The 25372-nt window shown below is 45.4% G+C and overlaps 1 protein-coding gene across 1 annotated transcript; it reads right to left on the reverse strand.

Moving 5' to 3' along the window:
* Positions 1 to 5041: 5041 nt before the first annotated feature.
* Positions 5042 to 19030, reverse strand: churc1 (churchill domain containing 1). The gene is made up of 4 exons (XM_038785038.1): positions 18880 to 19030; positions 8357 to 8492; positions 6210 to 6280; positions 5042 to 5303 (listed from the first exon to the last, which is right to left on the reverse strand). The coding sequence occupies exons 1-4, from the start codon at positions 18916 to 18918 to the stop codon at positions 5211 to 5213; spliced, it is 339 nt and encodes a 112-aa protein (XP_038640966.1). The 5' UTR covers positions 18919 to 19030; the 3' UTR covers positions 5042 to 5210.
* Between the last annotated feature and the right edge of the window lie 6342 nt (positions 19031 to 25372).

A 25372-nucleotide genomic window follows, 5' to 3' on the forward strand; every position in this document is an offset into this window, starting at 1 on the left:
GTCTCTGAACCAGTGGTTCTCAACTGTGCTGTGAAGGCCCCCCCAAGTGTGCCGCAAAAAAGGATTCAAAATGAATCAAAATTCATGCAATTAAACTAAACTCGTCTTCAGCTCTGTGGTTGGCATCTCCAAGACCCGACATATCTTGGGTCGCCAACGCATGATGCCGGCTGGGAAAGAGCCGCGCACACATGGCTTAGAGTTTTTATGTTGGCCAGGCCCATGCACAAGACCAATGGGACAAAGGTACCCAGACGCCTGCACAAAAAGCAAAAACTCAAAAAGGTGCAAAAACCCAGGGAGAAGCAAGAGAGCCAGGGAGAGGTAAAAAAAAAATAACAGAAAGAGGACGCAGAAGTTAAAAGCAAAGTTTCCTGTAAGGAGACAGAGAAAATAAGAGGCGAGCCTCAAAATTCTTTTATAGTATAGAAGTGTGCCATGACATATGAAAGGTTGGGAACCACTGGTCTAAACCAACTTGTCACGGACAGGAGGAGGTGTGGGGTCAATTTAAACTGCCTTAATTTCCTCACTCTCTACCTGTCCGTAAACAGAACATGGCCACAATAAAATACAAGTATTGGTTTTACACGTGTCCAGAGTTCAGAGCCAGAGATCTGCGGGAATCTTCCAACAGGAGGTTGGTTGATTGTAAAGTGATCCATCTTCCAAAGCAAGGCCAGCACAATAGGAGAATGCAGGTCTAGTGAGTCAGTCGGGAGGCATGGTTTCCAATGTTCCAGCAGTTGGCAGGTTTGATGAGGGTCAGAGTTCGTTCTGCTGCCACCGGCCGGCTTTATGGTAGACAGTGCAGACTGTTGCCTGCAGTACTGTTAACATTGGGTGGTGAGACAATAACTACTGGAATTCAATACTAACAGACAATATCACAGTCCAGCTTGGGGCGCTCATGTGATATTCCTCCTCAATGTTCAACACAAGATGACTGGAACCTTGAGGTATAACAGGAGTCGGATTCCTTTTGTTTTTGGAGACACTGGTCTCAAGTCGGTAAACAGTCTTGCCCTTATTGAGACCATTGTGTCAGAATTGTTAATGCTTCGGCCGTTAGCACCATTATCAGAACCAGAGAATCCCTATAGTGCAAAAGGAGGCCATTCGGCCCATCGGGTCTGCACCAACCCTCTGAAAGAGCACCCTACCTGGCTCCCCCGCCCAACCCCTGTAACCCCACCTAACCTACACATCCCTGGACACTAAGGGCAAGTGTTATTATGGCCAATCCACCTAACCTGCTCATCTTTGGACTGTGGGAGGAAACCCACACAGACATGGGGAGAAAGTGCAAACTCCACACAGTCAACCAAGACTAGAATTGAACCCGGGTCCCTGTGTTGCCTTTTTACCCTTTATGTGAACCACAAGCTGTTTCTTATATTGACCAAATGACCACACAAGCACAAAAACACAGTTTATTAATAACACAATATTTGTATCTCTATGCAATAACCAATGCGGTTCCGTACTAAACTACACCTAACGACTAAGATGACCTTTACTTAACTTCGAATGACCGGCACTGTGCAAGATAAGGCCTTTATCCGGTTCCACGTGGTCAGTTGGAAGTTGTTGGGTTCGTCTCAGCTGAGCTCGTCCTTCAGGAAATGGTCGCGGGTCCTTGAACTTGGTTGTTCTGCTACAGTTGGTCGTGCACAGGCCAGTCCCAAAAGAGACCGATCTCTAGTGCGCAGGGCTTTTTATCCTTCGTCTCTTTCGCGCCCTTTTGGGCGGTCCTTACTCCAGGTCCAATGGATCGATAAGGTTTTCGATCACCCTCATCGATCTTAGCCAATTAGGGGGCGGATACCTCGATGGCTGGGTGGGTCCTAGCTCTCGTTGTCCCAGGCACGTAGGCCTTTCCAAATAAGGTGGGGTGGCACCGGTTAGTCTGCTAGCGTTGATGGTCCTTAATGCAAATGCTATTGTCTTGGGGAAAATGGTAATTGATTCTTAATGGATGTACGTTTCCGCCAAGTCTGGTTTCCTGGCACAATACACAGAGGCTGTGTACCTGTCTGTGTCCCAAATTGACCACAATTCCCATGGTCCTTTGCAAGTGGCCATTTTACATGGCTACACCTGGAGCTGTGAGGCGGCAGTGCCGACATTTGGGATATTATGACCTATATTATGGGATATTAAGACCTGCAAAGGTCTTTCCTTCGTTCAAAGTTAGCTGGAACAGACTCCCCTCCCTGTGGTTATTGTTACTTTGAAAGTGCTGCAAGGCATCAGGTGAACCATTCTGTCCGCTGAGCCATGTCCATTTTGAAAATGCACAAAAAATGGACTTTATTGCCATAGAGGGAGTGCAACGAAGGTTCATCAGACTTGTTCCGGGGATGCCGGATTGCCTTATGAAGAGAGATTGGGGAAAATCGACATGTTTTTTCTAGAGTTTCGAAAACTGAGAGGTGATCTCATTGAAACCTACAAAATACTTAGAGGAATAGACAGTGAATGCAGGCAAGATGTTTCCGCTGGCTGGGGAGGCCAGAACCAGAGGACAATTTCAAAATAAGGGGGAAGCCACTTATGACTGAGATGAGAATTATTTTTACTCAAGAGGGCTGTGAATCTTTGGAACTTTCGACCCCAGAGGGCTGTTGAAGCTCAGTCATTGAGTATGTTTACGGTAGAGATTGACAGAATTCTATATACCTATGACGTAAAGGGAAAGGGGTGAGTGTGTGATCAGCCATGATCATATTTGAAAAGCGGAGCAGGCTGAATGGCCTACTCCAGCTCCCATATAAGCAAATCAAACCAAGCACGGCGATTAAATACATCCACAATCTAGATATTGGAATAACATATTTTTATTTATTGATGCGAATACGATATAACATATTATTTTCAAAAATAACTGTCAAAATAGAATTCAGCAAGTTAAACTAACAAAGTTGTCAGAATTTTTAAAAAGCTGTAATTTTTTAGTTGGCTTCCTGTTGGGAGTAAAAGCAGCAATAAACCACAAATAGCTTAGGAATGTCAACACAACCTCTTGGCTGAAAGACTTCCATCAATCTTCTGCATTCTACAGATCATTAACTAAATAAAGTATTTTAAAATGTTAATGTTTACGGTAGTCAAGCTGAGATGATACAGGGCAAGAAAAAGGGCAACAAGGGACAACAAAGAAGCCAATGAACAACCCCTAATGACTTAAGAGTTAAATCTTGTCCATCCCCCACCCCAACACTCTGGAGGGAAACATTGCTTTAAAAACCAAAAGTGCCAATAGCCTGCAAGTTCCTGGATTGGAAAAATGTACCACTGTCTGAGTGATGTGGCTGATGTAAATAAATTATCAATTGCATTGACTTTACAGAGTGGTTTAAAAGAGACATAAATTCAGTGTATTTTGCATCAGTTAATTTACAAACACCATGGGCAACAAGAAGCAAGCAATCCAGAACTTTATTCAGGGTATGTTTGCTTAGTTGTCTGCTGTGTGGTAAACAGCCGCTCATGCCACATGTATGCAGTAACGGGATGGACTCTGCTGAACCACTTTGAATCGTGTTTCTAATCAAGTTAGAAAATTTGGCATTGTTAAGTTTTACACTGTTTGAAAGTGGTTTGCGCTTGCAATTGTTAACAGCAATAACGCATTTCATGATCCCTATATTGTGCTGTGACATGATTTTATTTCATTGAAAATTATAGGGTGGGATTTTCCAGTCCTTCTTGCCAGTGAGACCAACGACCCGCATGTGGCGGGGTGGGTGAGCCATACAAAGCACTGTGGACTTCGACGAGAGCAGTAGATCCTGCCAGCGGCCAATGGTGAATTGCCCTTACCACCAGAAAACACGCCACGGGGGGGCGGACGGAAAATCCCAGCCACAGTTACTGGAATGGTGCATGAACTTCAAAAATTGAGAGAACATGAGAGAATAAATTCTTAGCACTTGAAAGCCCAAATTAGGCCACTGGGAGCTCCTTGTAATGCAAATTTGTATTTCCTCTGAAGGACAGAATGCTTATCAAAGTAAGGAAGACATTCAGACAGCCACAAGGTGACATCTCCAAATTATATATGCTCAAAAACTAAATTCTCGTATATTTTCTGTAAAGGAAGGGTTAAGTTTTCAGTTCACTTCAGTATATTTTTCATCATTTGCAGCATATTTAAATTTTCTGGAATCATAAATAGAATTTATCATAGAATTTACAGTGCAGAAGGAGGCCATTCGGCCCATCGATTCTGCACTGGCTCCTGGAAAGAGCACCCTACCCAAGGTCAACACCTCCACTCTATCCCCATAACCCAGTAACCCCACCCAACACGAAGGGCAATTTTGGACACTAAGGCAATTTATCATGGCCAATCCACCTAACCCGCACATCTTTGGACAGTGGGAGGAAACCGGAGCACCCGGAGCAAACCCACGCACACACGGGGAGGATGTACAGACTCCGCACAGACAGTGACCCAAGCCGAAATGAAACATGGGACCCTGGAGCTGTGAAGCAATTGTGCTATCCACAATGCTACCGTGCTGCCCAAGCTGTCTCAACACTGCCCCAAGATGAAAGTTAATTTACTTTTACTATCGTGAACACTGCCTTTACCAGCAGCAACTTGGTTCACCACCATTTCAGACTGACTGGCACGTCTTATTTGTGATGTATAACTTCAGTAGCCTTTCAAGTTGAGACAAATGTGTACTATCTGAGAGAGCAAGACAAAAGATGCTTTTACTTTTAATCATTCTGCGGTTATACAACGCTTAAGAGCAGAGTTTAACATTGTAACGGAATTGCCCGATGGACGCCAATTCAAGAAATAACAGGATCAGCCTTCTCAAGGAAAAGATAAATGCAGCACAGGACCGTTACACTCTCTGTAAATGGAATTAAAAGTAAAAGCAGCTTTCATCTCCACTCTCAGCTATTTTCTTCAACTTGAAAGATCACAAAAGTTATACATTTGAAATAAGACGCCCATGAGTTGGTCTGATATAGTAAGCATATAAGCAAGAATAAAAGTGAACTGATTTTAATTGTGGAAAAGGTGGTAAAGCAGTTTATTTATGCACCTCCTTTAGTCATGACCAAAAACATCTGCTTTCAAAAATCTGACTTTATTTCAGTATTGCAACTTGGCTTCTGTTCGCCAACTAGAATTGCTGCAGCACTCACTACCCAAAGCGCCTGGCATTCTTTGAGCAGAAACAGAGCTTTCAGAAGAGAGGAGCCATCTGTCGGGGATCATCGGGCAATACACTGATCGAGTCTTCTGCTTTCCCACACAGCATACACAACATGGTGTACTCCTGGAGTAAGATGGGGAAAAATGTCACCATAAGTACAATAATTATGACAAGACTGTCGGATCCATGTTAAATATTGTAACTGTGAAACACCACTTTTAATCTCAATTTCTAACAGAACATTTAAATCCCTTCCTAATGAAACAAAAATAAACCAATGCATGGAGGCCAAAGCTGAAGGAAACAGTTCCCACGTACTCAGCTGCTCAGAAAATGGCGAAAGGCTGTATCATTCGACTCTGAGAGGAGGTAACTTTAACAGCTGATGCATGTCTGATAATTCGAAAAAGAAAGCAGCACTTTAAAAACACTTCCATTGAGCCAAGAGGGTATTTATTTTAATGCAGTGGATGTGAAGGAACTGAAATTATAAAGGTGTCATTGCACTGCTATAAAGTTTAACAAGTGCTCCTGACCAACCTGTTATTTTTTTCCTTGTATACCAAGTTAGAATACTCCAACCTTTCGAGCCCTAAGAAAAAGGTACTCAAACTGGTACCCACAACATCATATGCCTCTCTCTAGAATTTATATTTTGCTCCTATTGAAGGATTGTTCATAAATTCAGACTAGGCCTGATAATCACTGTGTCATGACTCACCTCGGTGCATATTGTTCCAATTATATAAAAAGATCACAACAGGGTTACGAGTGTGGAAAAAATATAGCAGCAGCAGCCTGGATGTAACTGACTTTTAAAACAGTTTATTAGCTCAGCAGAGGGAGAACCTCACAGTGAAGTAAGGTGATCCAATCTCGCTGGCTTTCCTAAAAGCCTGTCTGACATGATGCTGCAACAGAGGCAAAGCCACATTGCGCAGCCTCAGCAAGAAACTAAACCAGCTGGATGTGGTAGGGCGGACAATTATTTTGAGAATTGTGGTTTAGAAATCACTGAAGCACCCTTACCTGGTAATCATCAACAACAGTGAATGTGTACTCATGCTGCGCTATAATATGGTGGCAATTCTGACAGACATCTGCAAGGGATAATGGAACACAGATTAGAGTTAAGAATGCAGAAAATGGATCTGGTTCAGAAGTGGCATTAGAGTGCAGCACAACAGATTGACAACAGTAGATACCTGAGGCATAGCCATTATGTAAAGCTACAAAAACAAATCTCAAGCAACTCATAAATGTCACTTGAAACCCCAGAGGAAACCAGAGCTTTGAAATCACTACTTGGTGGTAATTTTATGGATGTGGCTTTATTTTCAGGATATCTCCCCCCACCCCCCTCCCCCCAGCAAGAGCTGATGGCATGTTGAAGGGTTATTGACCATTCATTGAGTGCCAATTAAAAATTATTACAGGGAAATATACACCTGGCATTTAAAACATTTCACTGCCACATGGGTGCATAGTCAGCGATTCTGATCTCCCATCTCTGCACCGGGACAGCAAAACAACTTGGAAATTCTGCAACAAAAACAACTTTCACAACAAACTAGAGTCTTCAAATGACATGCCGAGAAGCATACACATGCTTAATGGGTTTTGTGAAATTCCTCTAACTGCTATTTCAGAGGTTAAATATCTCCAATACGGTAGCAGGCAAGGGCATTTCTCACAAATACAATTAACATTTCTAGACTAATGTTCTGGTTGTGGGCTATCACAAAATCCTACTTCCACAAAGTAGATACCTGAGATACACTGTATTAATCCAGACAATATCTGCAAACTACTTATTCATTACAACAGTTAAAACAACTGGTGTCAAACTCATTCATCTGATACAGTGAATGGGAGGTTTAGGGGGGATTTGAGGAAAAGCATTTTTACCCAGAGAGTGGTGATGGTTTGGAATGCAATGCCTGGGAGAGTGGTAGAGGCCGCTTGCCTCACATCCTTTAAAAAAGTACCTGGATGAGTACTTGGCATGTCATAACATTCAAGTGCTGGCAAATGGAATTAGGTGGGCATGTCAGGGCCTTTCATGTGTTGGTGTAAACTCGATGGGCCAAAGGGCCTCTTCTGCACTGAAGCAGTACTCTGTGATTCTGAGATGCAGGAAAGCTTGCAATTTTCTAGTCAATCTTCCAGAAATCTCTCAATCAACATCCTGGGGGCTATCATTGATCAGAAACTGAACTGGACCAGCCATATAAATGGGTACAAGAGCAGGTTAGAGGCTGGGAATTCTGCAGCAAGTAACACACCTTCTGACTTCCACCAGGACAAAGCAGTCCACTTGACTGGCACATCATCCACCATCTTAAACAACATTCACTCCCTCCACCACTGAAGCACAGTGGCAGCAGTGTGATCCTTCTACAAGATGCTGCAGCAACTTACCACGGCTCCTTAAACAGCATCTTTCCATACCCATGACTTCTACCATCTAGAAGGATAAGGGCTGCAGATGCATGGGAACACCACCACCTGCAAGTTCCCCTCCAAGCCACTTACAATCCTGAACTATATCGCCGTTCCTTAACCGTCACTGGGTCAAAATCCTGGAACTCCCTTCCAAACAGCACATGTATCAACACCACATGATGGCACAGTGGTTAGCACTGCTGCCTCACATTGCCAGGGACCCAGGTTCAATTCCAGCCTTGGGCGACTGTCTGTGAGACGTTTGTACGTTCTCCCCGTGTCTGTTGGTTTCCTCCAGGTGCTCCGGTTTCTCCTCAGTCCAAAGATGTGCAGGTTCAGTGGATTGGCCATGATAAATTGCCCCTTAGTGTCCAAAGGGTTTGGTGGGGTTACGGGTCGTGGGCTTAGGTAGGTTGCTCCTTTGGAGGGTCGGTGCAGACTCAATGAGCCAAACGGCATCCTTCTGCAATGTAGGGAATATATGGACTGCTGCGGTTCAAAAAGGCAGTTTATCGCCACCTTCCAAGGACAATTAGGGATTGACAATAAATGCTGGCCTAGTCAGCAACGCCCGAATCCCGTGAAAGAAAAAAACATACAGGCAATGTTTTTAGTTTTGTTTAAGCCAACAGATTTGAAGAATGGCAGTGCTCTTTAACATGTACAGTTCCAATGCAACGCTTGCCAGTTTGAGGCACTGTATTATGCAGATTCCATAGCCAGTAACTTACGGTCATATGTAACAATTTCTTCTCCATCATCATCATCTTGGGTTCGATTAGCAATTAACACAAAGTCTCTTTTGCTGCACTCGGCACAAGCCACATAATTTAGCAGAAAGGAGCCATTCTCTAAGCAGGTGTTACCCTGTTAGGAAACAAAACAAATGTGGATTCACACATGAACTTATCCATCTTATTCTTATACTTTGCAGCAAGAGCACTTTCCAAATCAGAGATAATCCATTTCCAGGACATTGCCAGTCCCATTCTGTCGCCAGCTACAAAGATTTGAACCAAAGACAGAGAAGTTAACCTGCTGTACAATTTTCCCAACTGATGGCTTGTGAAACTACGGGCGGCACAGCAGACAATAAGGACAATTCAAGTACAGCAAGAGTCACAGTCAAGGAGGACACATGCTGCCAGGCCATTTGTTCAATGGCTAACACCAACATGGAAAAATGTACTCAAGTGTTACTGAACAGCAATACCCAGGGGAAGAAGTCTTGTGGTGCATTGGGTAGCATCTCTGCCTCTGAGCCAACAACTCTAGGTTCCCATTCCCACTTCAGGAATGATAGCCATGGGTGGTGTTCATAATGCAGCCAAACTGGTTGATTATAACCTGTAAATTCAGCACAAAGTGTGGGAGATTCCTGGTTAGCCAGGCTTGAAACTCCTCTGGCGACAGGCTAGCAACCAGCTTTGTCTGCTTTACATGTTTCTAAATTTGAGAAGAATAGCCGGGAGTTTACATATACAAAGTTATTTTTAAAGTGCATCGGATCCTTGGCCTTATCAATAAAACGAACACAGCACATGTACGGAAGTTATATTAAACCTTCATAAATCACTGGATAAATGTCGGCTGACGTATTGTGCACCATTTTTAACAAGGGCATTAAGGTCTTGCAAATGGTGCAGAGGAGATTTTTTTTCATTCATTCATATGCTGGCAAATCAGGAGAGTTGGAAAAGTGGAGAAGTTTAGGGAGGGTATCACAGAGATGAGGGCTGTGAGGTTGCTAAAGGCATAGCTGTCAACTGTGAATCAAGGAAAATGGAGGAGTTGCAAGAGATGAGAATTCAAGGATTGCAGGAATGCTGTCTGGCTGGAGATGGCCATGGAGGAAGGGAGCAGTGAGGAATTAAAAACAAGGATGAGAATGTTTATATTGAGATATTGCCAGACCTGGAAACAATGCAGGTCAACAAGGAGAGCAATAGGTGGGACGATGGCGCAGTGGTTAGCACTGCTGCCTCACGGCATCGAGGACCTGGGTTCATTCCCGGCCCCAGGTCACAAAGATGTGCAGGGTAGGTGGATTGGCCACGCTAAATTGACTGAAATTAAACTTTCAAAAGTAAAGCTCCAAAATATCTGTTATATAGGAACCAACTTGCAAACAAAAATGCATAATTCAGGGGCAGAAAGCAGAGCTGCACTTAAAGGCATCTCTCACTTTACAGTAACAGACTCAGAGATGACACTGCAGCTGCGCATGTGCAGGAGGTGCTCTATCGGTACTAACATAACGCTCAGTGAGCTGCCATTGTTTCAAATTTGTCACTTAACATTACTTGCCCTCATCATCTACAGGTGTAATATTGGCGTTCTCAGTCCATTTACCATTTTAAACATATTATAGGTGGACAGGTACAAGATAGATTTACCTGGTAGCTGAGTAAGTTATCTTCCTGAAACAGCCCAATTGAAAGTCAAGAAAGGTAATACCTTGGTCACCTAACACAACTGGCTCGAGTGTCACTGTAAATGACAGTGAGATTCGAGCTTTCCATGATATCAATATCATAGTTTGCATTTTATGCAGTGGTGTTTTGTTTCCTTTCAGAGAATGTAACTCATCCTATGAAATAGCATCACTGACACCAGCAGTCCTCGAACAACTTATTCAGGCAACCACTCCCCATGTGTTGCCGCTAAAACACAATGGTGGACACTTGCCACACAAATCATCAGAATCAGCCCCAATTCTACCTCAACCAACATCCAAAAAGTTCAGGTGTCAGTCATTCACTAACCAGGGTGAATTGCTGTCACAGTCCTGCCATTAAACTGCTGATATGACAATTTTTTTTTGACAATTAACAACTGTTTCACGGTCATCATTAGACTTTTACTTCCACGTTTTCTATGGAATTCAATTCCACCATTTGCTGTGCTGGGATTCAAACCTAGGTCCCCAGACCATTACTGTGAGTCTCTGGACAACTAGTCCAGTAACAATACCACTATGCCACCGCCTCCCCTTTGTAACACACTGCCCTTGTTAAAAGTGGTGCACAATACGTCAGCTGACATTTATCCAGTGATTTATGAAGTTTTAATATAACTTCTGTACATGTGCTATTTCTAAAATGTATTGAAAACACATAGCTAGGAAATACAGCAAATTATGAAAAACAGCAAATTAGCAATACGTCTTTCCATTTTCCTTTAAATCTTACTCCAGTCCCATCATTGGCATCCTTCTGAGGTTTGGATGTTGAACAGCGATTTAAGTGGCACGAATGGGCCCCATATAGAACACATGGTTGCAAAATGCATCAGGTCTCTCATTTAAAAAGAAACAGCCAAAGGAAAATGGAACAATACAGTTCCATACGATGCTCAAAACTGCTATACACTATAGTGGCTACTCTTCTTGCATAAGCCCAGCTGGTGAGTGAAAACAGGGTTAGTCAAGTTTGGCAGTGGTTGGGTGCAACACAACTAAACTATAACTCCTCCTTTACCCAACATCCACTGGTGTTCATTATGTTCCAGGACTCACTGAATCGTGATAAAAAGTGGAAACCCTACATCATTTTGCCCAGGGGTGCAGATTGCAAAGTGCCTTACCCACATTGCAAATCTTTGTTTTTAAATATTTTTATTCTCCTTTTTCACATTTTCTCCCAAATTTGCACCCACCAACAATAAACAATAAGCAGTAACGAATATGTCAATCCCCATATCAACAACAACAATCCCATCCTCCCACCGACCCCCAAACAACTGCCCGCATGTTAACATAAACAAATAACAAAAGTAATGAGGAATCACCCATAGTTACCATTAACACATACAGTTCCCCCTCCCCCCAACCCTCCCAACTAGTGTTCAATGTTATCCAACTCTTGAAAGTGCATAATGAATAATACCCATGAATTGGAGAACCCTTCTATCCTTCCCCTCGGTTCAAACTTAACCTTCTCAAAATTCAAGAATTCCAACAGGTCCCCCACACCACGCCAGGGCACAGGGTGGAGAGGTTGATCTCCACCCCAACAGGATCCGCCTTTGGGTGATCAACGAGGCGAAGGCTACAACATCTGCCACCGCACCCGTTCCAACCATGGCCGGTCTGACACCCCGAATATGGCCTCCCGAGGGCCCGGGTCCAGTTTCACGTGCCCCACTTTAGAGATTACCCCAAAAACCTCCTTCCAGTAATCCTCTAGCTTTGGATAAGACCAAAACATATGAACATGATTTGCGGGGCCCCCCACCCGCAACGTTCACACACGTCTTCTACCCCCTCAAAGAGCCGGCTCATCATTGCCCTCATGAGGTGTGCTCTATATATCACCTTCAGCTGTATCAGCTTCAACCTTTATAGACTTTCAACTCATGCTAAAAGATGGAAAGCCTCTTTTTCCAGCTCTTACAGTATCTATTCATTCAAAATGAATATGCAGTATCACCTTAATATTGTTGTGACAATACTCACAAATGGCCTTAATTAGACTTGATTTAAAATAATCCTGCGTCAACCAAAATAATGAGCATCACAGACAAGTCTAGTCTTAGTTCCAAAGCCCAGCCTTTGTTGAGTTTCCTGATGCTAGCTAAGGCAGCAGCAGGCCATAACAGAGTGTAGGGATGTCAACCTGAGTTCCTGCACCCAAACCAAATCGTTGAACTGTGAAGGCTCACATGCGAATAAAGAGCTGGAAGTCATAGATCCAAATCTTAACAAGGATTGAATACCACCAGAACAAAGAGAAACAAATCGGAATAAGAAAAAAATCTATAGGCATGAGTCCAGACGATGAACCACGGGTCCATCGAGGTCCTCCCTGCCAAGAAGCAGGAGAGATTGGAATTCAACTTTAGGAAGAACTGCTGACGCATCTGTAACTTTCTGGCACAGTATGCTACACTGTGGTGCCATCTCATTTTACATATCCCTTTGAGAGATACAAACTACAAGGAAAAGATGGGAGTGAAATTCAAGATCAGAGTGATTAATACAACTCACAAACACACAAAACATGCCCAGCTCTATGGATTTTTAAAAAAGGGCTCAACATTAAAACAGCCACTATTTGATAGAATGGAAAACACTCCTAGTCAGGTGTAATCTGATGAGAACTCAAACCCAACACAATCAAAAGGTTGCCCTGTTCGCTGTCAGGAATGACTCAACCTGTTCTCACTCCATCTTCACGTTAACCTGTCCCAGCTCCCAAACTCCAGGCCTCAGTCCCAGCTTCAAATCCCAGGATCTCAAGTTCCAACACTTCCCAGGGAAAAAACCCCAGGCCACCACCTAGAGTGTGCAGAGTCCCACAGGAAAAACCTGAGATTTAAGCAGAGTAACAGCAGCAGAATTGGCAGAGCACAGAAAATGAATGCTGAATTTGAGAAAATTACATTACAGTAAACACAGAAGTGGACAATGTCACACCCCAAGGAGGGGAGGTGTCAGCAAGTTAATTGAACTTATCTATAACTCAAACTACTTCAAGTAATTGAACCTTAAGTTCAGTTCTGCAAAATTATTAAATAAGTAGTTACATTTTGCAGAACGGAACTTAAGGTTCAATTACTTGCATTGTCCTCTTCCGTTACACTTCAACAGAACTGGGACCAATATTGCGGCAAGACGTTTTGTCAGTGTTGTTGGGGATTTAAATTAGCTTTGAAGGGAGAGGGGAACACATAGAGAGAAAAGTAAAGCTGGAAATGGAAACCAGAAAATTGGTAACTAAGCATAGAGGCCAGAGAAAACAAAGGCTAGAAAATAGACATTAAAGTAACAGTTCATAATTAGTGATGCAAACCTCAAGGTTGGAAGTATATTGAATAAGTCAGATGAGCCGGGGGGCTGAAAGACACTTGGGAAATATATCGAAGGGATGTCAGCTCAGCATTCCTGGTTACAAGGTTTTCAGACAGGATAGAGAGGGCAATAAAAATGGAAAGGGGTGGCTGATGGTGACTAGGGTTAGGGCTGGGTCCCGCTTTCTGGGCGGGACAGGAGTAGCGGTTATGAACGACAGGAGGGTCAGGGGGATGAGACATCCCTGGTCCAGGTGGTGACGTGGATTGTGCGTGGGTTGGGGGGGCCAGTGAAGTGAGCGAGTGTTTTCTCACATTTAATGAGAGCTGCGAGGTGCTGCTGCAAGAGACCCATCTAAGGGTGAAAGACCAGGTGAGGCTGCAGAAGAGTTCGGTAAGACAGGCATTCAACTTGGGGTTTGATAGCAGAGCCTGGGGGCTAGCGACACTGGTGGGTAAGAGTGTGAGGTTCCAGATGGAAAAGATGGCGGACCAGGAGTGTAGGTACGTAATAGTAATGGGTGCTTTGGAGGGCTGGTTTGTGGTGCTGGTTAGCGTATACACCCCAAATTGGGACAATGTATGATTTATGAAGATGATGCTGGCTGCCATACCAAATTTGGATACACACCAGTTAATACTGCGAGACGGGTCTTGAATACAGTACTGAATCAGAAGGTAGATAGACCCATACCACATTCGCTGACTCCCTTGGGTATGTGGACGGGGGGGCAAATGTGTTGGATGCTTTCATGAAGGAGATGGACGGGGCGGATCCGTGAGGTTTCTGAACCCGAGTAAGAGGGAGCATTCGTTTTCGCCAGTACACAATGTGAATTCGAGGATAGAAAGACGCAATTGGCAGGGGTGAGGAAGGCAGAATATTCTGCGATTGTCATCTGGGACCATGCTCCACGTTGGGTGGATGTGGTCCTGGAGAAGAGGCTGGCACAGAGGCCTGCCTGGAGATTAGACGTGGGGCTGTTGGCAGACCCAAACCTTTGCACCAAAATGGGAAGGGTGATTGAGGACTATGTAGCGTTTAAGAGGAATGGAAATGTGTCGCCGTCAGTGGTGTGGGAAGCGTTGAAAGCAGTTGTGAGGGGTGCGGTTAATTTGTTTAAGGCTCAGGTGGACAGGGAGGCAAGAAAGGAGTGGCAACGGTTGGTAGAGGAAATTTTGGAGGTGGACGGAAGATGTGCGCAGGATCTGCTCCCAGATCTTCGGGTGAGGAGGATGGAGCTGTAGGTGAGGTTTGACCTTCTGTAAGGCAGGCGAAGGGGGTTGTTTATGAGTATGGGGAGAAGGCCAGCCACTTATTCACGGGCTAGCTCCACTACAGGTGGCCATGAGAGAGATTGTTTGTGTCTAGGACAGGACAGGGGAGTTGGTGGTGGCATCAGAGCAGGTGAATAAGATGTTTGAAGCGTTTTAGAAGAATCTGTATAAGTCGGAGCCTCTGGAAGATGAGTCAGACATGAGGAAGTTTCTGGGGCGGTTGGAGTGTCCTGAGGTGCGAGAGGAGGGAGGGCAGGGGTGGAGGAACTTGTGGGGGTGGAGGAAGTGTGGGTGGCGATACGGAGGATGCAGATGGCAAAGCACCACGACAAATGATTTCCCGGTAGAGTATTATGAGAAGTTTCTGAATAAGTTGCCGCCGCAGCTGGTGGAGATGTTTAAGGACGTGGTAGCAAAGGGGTACTGCCAGAGACAATGGGACAGGCATCCATTTTTCTGCTGTTGAAAATGGATAAGGACCCAGTAGTGTGGGTTGTACAGGCCAATATCGTTATTGAATGTGGATGCCAAGATTCTGGCAAAGGTGTTGGCGCTCAGGCTGGAGGAGTGCCTCCGGAAGGTGACTGGAGTAGATGGGGTTCATGAAGGACAGACAGTTGTCATTTAATATGCGGCATCTGCTGAACGGGGAGGTTTCTCCAGCAGTAGGGAAGGAGTTGAAGGTGGAGGTGGCACAGGATGCAGAAAAAGCGTTTGATCGTGTGGAGGAGCTATTTATTTATGGTGTTGGGCAGGTTTGGAATTGGCCCTAGGTTTGTGGTTTGGTGAAACTGTGGAATAAGGGCCTGATGGTGAGTGTGCGTACAAACAAGATGAATTCAGGGTACTTCCCTATGCACAGCAGAATGAGGCAGGGGTGCCCCATATCCCCCCTTCTATTCGCGCTGGCAATAGAGTCCTTGGCCATTGCGCTAAGGTGATTGAATAAATGGAAGGGGATAAGGGGGCAGGGGTAAGCATAGGGTGTCCCTGTATGCTGATGATCTGCTGTTGTGTATCTCTCCAATCTGGGCTCGTCAATGGGGGATATAATGGGACTGCTTGGGAGATTTTGGGGATTTCTCAGGCTACAAGCTAAACTTGGGAAAAAGTGAGTGTTTTATGATATCTTCTCCAGGGGCGGGAGTTGGAGTGTGAGAGGGGGGGGTTACCATTTTGGGTGGCAATAACTCACTTTCGGTATCTGGGAGAGCAAGGATTAGGAGGTCGACACTCCAGAGGGGGCAAGAATTGGGGGGTTTGGCCCTTCCAAACATGTTATGCTATTACTGGGCAGCAAAGCTGAGGGGTTGGAGTTGAGAGACAGCTTTGTGGGTGAAGATGGAGGCAAGTTTTTGTAAGGGGTTGCGGGCATCGGCAACAGTGCCACTTCCGTTTTCCCCAGGTAGGTATTCGAGTAGTCCTGTGGCAGTGGTCATGCTGAAAATATGGAGGCAGTTTCGGCAGCACTTATAAGTTGGGGATGGGGTTGAAGTTGATTCCGATTCGAGGGAACCATGAGTTTGAGCCTGGGAGGACGGTTGCGAGGATTCGGGGATGGGAGGAGCGAGGGTTTGTGGAAATAAAGGATCTGTTCCGAGAAGGGCTGTTTGCAAGTCTGGAGGAGTTGTGGGCGATGTTTGGGGTGTTGCAAGGAGAGGGTTTCAGTTACGTGCAGGTGCGGGGTTTTGTGAAAAAGGTATATCTGACCTTTCCGGTGGCACTGCCCTCCTTGTTGGTGGAGTGTTGTTGCTGATAGGGTTGGAGGGAGTCTTGTCTCGAAGATTTATGGAAGGATTATAGAGGAGGATAGGGTGCCTTGGAGGGAATTAAGGTCAAGTGGGCAGAGGAGCTGAGGATGGTGCTCGAGGAGGGACTGTGGTGTGAGATGCTTCGAAGGGTGAATGCCTCAACCTCACGTGAGGCTTGGGTTAAAACGCTAAAAGTAGTAACCGGACTAAGTTGAGGATGAGTCAGTTGTTTAAGGGAGTGGAGGATATTAGTGAGCGGTGTGGGAGGGGCCCAGCCAATCATACACATATTCTGGTCCTGCCCGAAGTTGAAGAAGTTTTGGGGGTGAGAGCCCAGTCCCCTGATGGCCATATTCGGGGTGTCAGACTTGCCAGAGTTGCAAACGGGTGCGGGAGCAGATGTTTTAGCGTTCATCTCGTTGATCGCTCGCAAGCGGGTCCAGTTGGGATGAAGGTCAGCTTCTCCACTCCGTGCCTCAGTGTGGCTGGGGATCTAATGGAATTCTTGTATTTGGAGATGGTGAAATTAACACCGAGGGGTTCCACAACAGATGGTGGGAAGGGTGTTTGGGAGGGGGAGCCTTGGGTTGTTTTGGGTTGGTTTTATTTTTGTAAATGTTATGTGTTTTATATGTTCAGTTGTTAAAATGTTGAAATTTGAATAAAAATATTTTTCAAAAATGGAAGGGTTCATAATATTGATTAAAGAAACAATTACAGCAGAGAGGTGGGATGACAAACTAGAAGGAACATCGATTAAGACAACATGGGTTTAGCGGAGATATAAAAAGGGAAGTCACACTGCAAGGAGCAGACTACAGAACCCCCCCCCCAAATATTGTTGACGGCCAAGTATTTAAGCAAGTTGCTGAGAAGTGTCGAAATAATAGAGCAATAATAAATGGCAAATTTTAACTAACCGAATATTCAGAAATCATAGAAATTACAGTGCAGGAGGCCATTTGGCCCATCAAGTCTGCACCGGCCCTTGGAAAGTGCACCCTACCTAAGCCGACATCTCCACCCCATCTCCATAACCCAGTAACCCCTCCTACCCTTTTTCTGTTGGACACGAAGGGCAATTTAGCATGGCCAATCCACCTAACCTGCACGTGCTTGGACTGTGGGAGGAAACCCACACAGACACAGGGAGAACATGCAGACTCCGGACACAGACAGTGACCCAAGCCAGGAATCGAACCTGGGACCCTGGAACTGTGAAGCAACTGTCTTAATATTGACTGGCATAAAATCAAATGAAAGGCACAAAGAGGATGCATAATTCTTAAAATCCATTTGGCAGGAGCTTTTTCTTGCCAGGACAAATCAATCTCAACCAAGAAAGTAACATTTGAGTCCAATGTATCCTTCCAAAGAGGTCACATTTGACCCTAAAGGGTAGATCAACTGTGATCCTATTGCAACACCCGGTTAAAGTCCAACAGGTTTGTTTCAAATCGCTAGCTCCTCACCTGAGGAAGCTAGTGATTTGAAACAAACCTGTTGGATTTTAACCTGGTGTTGTAACAGTTCTTACTGTGCTCACTCCAGTCCAACACCAGCATCTCCACATCATGATCTTATTGAATAGAGGAGCACCGTGACAGAGCCAGGGATCTGGGTTTGATTACAACCTTGGGTGACTGCCTGTGTGAAGTTTGCATTGTCCCCCCATGTCTGTGTGGGGCTCCTCCGGGTGCTCAGGTTTCCTCCCAGTCCAAAGATGTGCAGGTTAGGCAAACTGACCATAGAATCATAGAATTTACAGTACAGGAGGCTATTCGGCCCATGAAGTCTGCACCAGCCCTTGAAAAGAGCACCCCATTTAAACCCACACTTCCAACCTATCCCCATAACCAAGTAATCCCACTTAACCCTTTTGCACACTAAGGGCAATTAAGCATGGCCAATCCACTTAACTTGCACATCTCTGGCCATGATCAATTACCCCTTAGTGTCTGAGTATGTGTAGGTTTGGTGGGGTTATGGGACTAGAGCAGGGAAGTGGGCCTAGGTAGGGTGCTCTTTCAAAGGGTCGTTGCAGACTCCATAAACCAAAAGGCCTGCTTCTGCGAATAGGAACTGCTCCTAATTCGTACGTTCATACATCTGTCAAAATAGCTTCTGTCTCCCCACAGCTGTCAGGCCTGCCGGAATATTTCCAGCACTTTCTGTTTTTATAACAGATTTGCAGTGACGGGCAGGGGAGAACTTAAAAAAAAAACACCCCGGGTATCTGGAACTCAGCGCCTGGGGCAGAGGCAGGAAAGTATCCTGGCGTTTAAAACACTGGGATGCGCTCCTGAGATGGTTAACAGGGAAGTAGCTGGAAGGCCAGCAGGGACGCGAGGGGCCGAATGGCTGCCTTTGTATGTGGGGGGGATTGTTTGGAGCACATCCTCCCGAGCCGTTCGCTGTTTCCGTTCCTCTCTCACCCGCTCGGGATACTCCTTCTGAACGCAGCCCCCACACATCCCGGATCCCAGCCGACCGAGGGAGCGACCGTCGCCGTCTCATGACCTCACTTCCCCCTCCTCTTCCCCAGCCAACTCTGGCAGAATCAGCCAGCCTGCATCATGGTCAGAAGCGGCTGTCAATAAAGTTGCAACATTCAAAGCAGCAGGAGAGAGTTGGGGCAGACCAGGTTGATGGGAAATCAGGATGCATAGGGATGCTTCGTTCAGGCAGACAGGTCCTAACTCCACCCTCTAGTTGCAAGCAATTATTTCTTAAATCATTCTTAAATTGTTGCAGTTTAAATAATTCCCTTTTTTTGCCCCCCCCCATCACTCATTTTCAATGCTGGAAGTTTATTACAATTCCCTTTTGTGCGAAGGAGAAATTCCTGATATCTGCCACCACCTTCCCTCCCCCACAAAACAAAAGCTTTTTCGCTCTTTTTCTGAAAGTCTGCCAAGCTTGAAATGGGTCACCTGGTTATTCTGATTGATTCACGCCATAAAATTGGACTTGAAGTGGACCCAAGGAGTTGTCGTTTGGGACAGTAGGTGTGATTTTTGGGGCCAAAATGGCATCTGTGGCACATGTTTGTTGTGAGGCCTGCTGGATGCCATATTGGAGAGAACCATCACCTCACTTCGAGAATGGCTGGAGGAGGTATCCAGAGCAGGCCGATTGTGACGCCAGCAAGTCCTGAACACAGATTTGACACCAGCGCTGCCATTTTGAAACACAATACACCAGCTAATGCCCTCTCTTAACATGTGCAGCCGGAAGTATACCCCATCAGTGCAATTTAACGGGGCAGCATGGTAGGATAGATGTTAGCACTGCTGCCACATAATGGCAGGGACCCGGGTTCAATTCCAGCCTTGGGTCACTGTGTGGAGTTAGCACGTTCTGCCCATGCCTACGTGGGTTTCTTCCAGATGCTCTGCTTTCCTCCCACGTCCAAAGATGTATAGATTAGGTGGATTGGCCATGATAAATTGCCCTAGTGCCCAAAAGGTTCGGTGGAGTCATGGGAATAGGGTGGGGGCATGTGCTCTTTCAGAGGGTTGGTGCAGATTCGATGGCCCGAATGGCCTTCTTCTGCACTGTGGGAATTCTGTGATCAACTTTTTACAGTTTAGCTGCTGGTTAATTTATTTGGTAGTTGCTACAATTCCACATGTTCAACGTCTTCTATAGTTGCTTAAAGTTGTAAAAGTCTTCATGGAGTGGTATGGAATTGTTAAAGGAAATTCAAGGCTTCAGCAGAAATCGTTTCCAGTCATGAGTGCACGAGTAGGCATTCCCATTGGCAATGAAAGACTTGATTTGTATAGCACTTTCCATGAACACCAGATGTCCCAAAATGCTTTATAGCCAATGAAGTACTTTTGAAGTGTAGTCACTGCTGTATTGCAGGAAACACAGCAAACTAATTTATGCACATCAAGTTCCCACAAACAACAATGGCCAGTGAAGATGACCAGTGAATCTGTTTTTATGATGTTGATCGATAGATAAATATTGGCTGCAATACTGAGAATAGTTCCTCTTCCGTTCTTCAAAATAGTGCTATGGGATATTGTACTTCCACCTGAGAGGGCAGACAGCACCTTGTTTCAGCACCTCATTAAAAATGATACATGTGACGGTGCACTGCTCCCTCAGTACGGCACTTGAGTAGTATTAGCCTTAATTTTTATACTCAAGTCTTAGTGAGACTTGAACCCAAAACCTTGTGATTTAAAGGTGAAGGTGCAAACAACTGAGCCATAGCAGACACACACTGATGTACCAGGTGACTTGAAAATGAACAGAGGACATGCAGAGCGGAAGAAGTTGCTGGAATGGGGAGAAGGAGGAGAGGAAGAAAGGGTCCCTCAGCATATCCACCCAGTGTGTTCAGATAGTAATTCTCCAACCTCAGAAAGAAACAATATGTGTGGCGTTTCTGCTTCAGTAAGGACGACCCCATTGAAAACTGTCACCTGCTGCATCCACAACTGCAACCTCCAAACAGGGCAAGCACATCATTGCCCGTGGTTGTGAAGGGGACCATGCCAATGAATTGGGACAGGCCGGGCTCCGCCCATGCTGGCGCTGGAGACGTTTGCAACCTCTTACAGTTTACCTACTGTTGTGTAAGGGACGTTATTGAGGCTCTGTACTCAATAAAAGCAAAATATATTTCAATATCTGGTGAGAGGGAAACATGTGGGGCAAGAACATCACTTTTCTAGGATTGCAGGCTTTCTCCTTGTGTAGGGTGCCATTGACTGCATGCATATCATGTTGCAAGCGCTGAATGGCAACTCTGCCATTTCCCCCCACCAAAATGATTCCACTCCCTCGCAGTCCGGTTGGTGTATGCCCATAGACAAAGAATTGTGACGGCCAACTCCTGGTAGCATTCATGATGCTCTCATTCTGCAATAATCTGCTACGCTAATTGTATTTGAGCTGGCATGGCAAACCAGAATGTGGCTACTGGATGCCAGGGGCTGTCTGCTGATCACATAGCTGAGAATTCCAGTATGCAAACCATGAACGAAGTGTGCGTACAATGAAAGCTGTGCTGTTATACTAAATGTGATAGAGAAGAACAGTGGGGTACTGAAACAGTGCTCTTGCCTGGACCACTCAGAAGGAGCTCTGCAGAACCCGGCAGAACAGATGTCAGGATACATGATGGTGTGCCGCACAAATTGGTCAACATGAGGAGACAGTTCTTGCCATCAGAAATACAAAGAATAGTTTAGGAGCATGAGGAGGAGAAGAAAGAAAAGAGGAAACCTAGACAACCCCTTACTGGCTGAGCTGTCCATGAGGAACTAATTTGCAAGCGGAACAAGTCATGGCAACCCTAGTTCCTCATTTGCGAATAATCCCAGTCCTTATCTTCTCTCTGTCATTGACCATCACAGTGTTGGGTAGGCCACAATGCACAAATAAAAGCACATGATAAACATTCCAAACACAATTTTGAAGTGAAATCCTTCCATTAATGTAAATGAATCACCCTTGTGCATTCCCATTGTGGCTGTCCTCTGTGTGCCTTTGTCCATCCCAGTGCCCCTGCGCACTGCTACCCCCATGGCTGTAGCCTTGCTGGTGGAGAGCTGTTGACTTTCAGTGGGAATGACTGCATATGGTTTTGGAAGATGACCTCGGACAACATTGGGCTTGGAAGGTCTGGCTGCAGATTGTTCCATCTGAACATAAGCGGCAGCAGTCTGATTGGCTGGCTGAGAGCCAATGGCGTGGGTACTAGTGGAGCAGCAGTTCCATGCTCCGTGGAGTCACTGCATTGCCTTGGCAATCCTCGTAATCTGTTGGAGGCCAGATTACTGTACTACTGCAACAGCCTGCAAGTCCCTTTGTGCACAGGCTCCCACTTTGCATGGCAGTTTAACCTTCTGTGACAGAGGTCTGAGCTTCCACGTGTAGCATTTAGGCCACTTGGTGGAAGCAACTTGTGCTGCTGTACAAGTTAAGACGTTGGTCATCAGATTCAACCACCATCCAATTTGTGCCTAGGTTCATAAGTATACTGACAGAGGTGGCACTACTTCCACACTGGACACCAAGCTCTGTGCATAACCCTGCATCATATTGGCACTGACTCCTCCATGCTCCATGACATTGACCACATGGCTGGCCTGTCAATACACAAAGCATTTTATTGCACGTTTGTAGTGTTGTGTCTGTAAAACCTCAGATACTTTCGACCAGGTCACTTACTTAAAGGGGCTAGTTTAGCACAGTGGGCTAAACAGCTGGCTTGTAATGCAGAATAAGGCCAGCAGCGCGGGTTCAATTCCCATACCGGCCTCCCCAAACAGGCGCCGGAATGTGGCAACTAGGGGATTTCACAGTAACTTTATTGAAGCCTACTTGTGACAATAAGTGATTATTATTATATAAAGGTTTTACCGATATGTCTTTAATAATGAGGAGAACAAACCACAAACACAAATTCAAGTTCAAGTTCAACAATATTTATTTAACACACAATTTATCCATATACTACCCACAAATATAATCTAGAGGTACCCAAGATTGGTTTATACTACCTGTAAGGATGTCTTAAAAGGTCATGGTTCTAATCAGTGAGCACTTCTGGTTCGGCGTCACAAAGGTGGTTCTCACTGGGAGTTTCTTCCTTCCTTCTTTGCTCTGGTCTGATTGGTCAAAGTTGCCAGTTCCATGTTGAGTCTTCGCTCCTGATGTGTCCAGAGTGCCTAATTGTATCCCCCGGGCTTCGCGCCCTTTTGCTTCTTCCGTGGTTCTTTGCCAATGGGGTACTGCGAAGAGGTCTCAGTGTCCAATGATCTAATTGATGCCCGATTGACCGGGACTCTGGGCCTGCCCCAGGTGTCCATCCTTGGCGTTGTTCGCACGCACACCCTTACCAAAACAGGTGACGGCGGGAAATCTAGGCACCCAAGAGTTTAGCTTGCTCTGGGCTTTTGGCAATAGATCGATGCATATCAATTGGATTGATTATCTCTTGATGGCCAATTGACAGGGCAGGTCTAGACATGTCTTGGCAGCCTGTATGGTATTAGTGTATTCAAACTTGGCAAGTTCGAATTCCTATGCTGCTGTGTGCTGGAGTGTCTGTGGCTTAATTTAGAGTGCCTGATTCTTTAATTTAAAATACCCAATTTTAATCGGGCCTAAAACTAAAATAGGGGCTGGTTTAGCTCACAAGGCTAAATCGCTGGCTTTTAAAGCAGACCAAGGCAGGCCAGCAGCGCGGGTTCAATTCCCGTACCAGCCTCCCCGGACAGGCGCCGGAATGTGGCGACTAGGGGCTTTTCACAGTAACTTCATTGAAGCCTACTCGCGACAATAAGCGATTTTCATTTCATTTTTCATTTTCAACTAGGTCTTGCTAAATTACCACAGTAGGCAGTCCCATTTTAGTCCTCTGCAGCAGAACATGTGTATGCCCATACCCTATGATGAGCTGGTGCCTGAACATATTCCTTCCTCCCTGACCTGGTTGCTGGTGCCCAGTGCCTTATCAGGTGCAGATGGCACCTGTATTCTATTGGCTAACTGAGTTGGTGGGGGTGAGTATAAGATTGGGTTTTAGTGCTGCTTCATCGTCGCTATCTTTTTGCTGTTTCTCCACTGCCCAACAAGGTTGCACCTATTGCATATCTGAAAGGAGGAAGGCAGAAGTTGTGGCAGAGATACGGGAAATAAGAGGTCTGTGCTTACATGATCTGCAGCAGAACAGAGTGTAGGATGAGCAGGAGGTGGGATGTGAGAAAGAGGATTTGATATGAGAATGCCGGAGTGGCATGGTGGCCCAGTGGTTCGCACTGCTGCCCCAAGGCGCCGAGGACCCGGTTTCAATTCTGGCCCCGGGTTACTGTGTGAAGTTTGCATATTCTCGCCATATCTGCGTGGGTTTCACCTCCACAACCAAAGATGTGCAGGGTAGGTGGATTGGCCACGCTAAATTGCCCCTTAATTGGAAAAAAATAATTGGACACTTTAAATTTTTAAAAAATAATAATTAGCCTGCCGGCTTTGACGACGCACCATTTAGTGTTGCACAATTTGTTTAATGTGACTGTTGTGGTTGAATAGGGGGCAGTATGTGCAAGGTGCGAGACATGGATATGAGGCTTACAGCAGTGCTATGTGTGTGAGTGTGTGGTGGAACTTATGATTAATTAAATTGAGAGTTGGTGCCAACAGTCCTTGTTAATTGATAACATAATCTCCATTTTCAGGACTCGCTATCTTTGAAGACAAGTGAGAGACATGTCACATGACATGCTGATCAATGTTGCGGCACCATCTGCACTTGTAATAATCTCAGTAAAACCAATTAGGAAATGAAACAAGCACACAATATCAAATACAATTCTTTTTTCTATTCCGTTGACTTTAACCAGAGAAGCATAGAATTCCTACAGTGCAGAAGGAAGCCATTCAGCCAATCAATTCTGCACCGACACTCTGAAAGAGCATCATACCTAGGCCCAATACCCGCTCTAATCCCGGAACCCCACCTAACCTGCACATCTTTGGACACTAAGGGTCAATTTAGCATGGCCAATACACCTAACCTGCACTTCTTTGGACTATGGGAGGAATCTGGAGCATCCGGAGGAAACTCACGCAGACACAGGGAGAAAGTGCAAGCACCACAGTCATCCAAGGTCGGAACTGAACCTGGGACCCAGGTACTGCCACTGTGTTGCCACATCAGCTTTATCTTCAGCTTTTCTTCTTCCATGTACCATTAGTTGCTGACCCTAAATTCCCTTTCCTGGTCCCCATTCCTGGCAGTATTCCCTTTCATCAGTCACTGTCCTCTTTCAAAACCATTGTTATCACCCTTGTTCTCAACACTATGTTGAACCACTATGTCCCCACAAACTACCATCCGATTTTCAATTTCTCTTTCCTCAATAAAGTCCACGGATAGGTGGGCATGTCCCAAATCCCTCCTAT

Source organism: Scyliorhinus canicula, chromosome 2, assembly GCF_902713615.1.
Source record: "Scyliorhinus canicula chromosome 2, sScyCan1.1, whole genome shotgun sequence".
Lineage (NCBI taxonomy): Eukaryota > Metazoa > Chordata > Chondrichthyes > Carcharhiniformes > Scyliorhinidae > Scyliorhinus > Scyliorhinus canicula.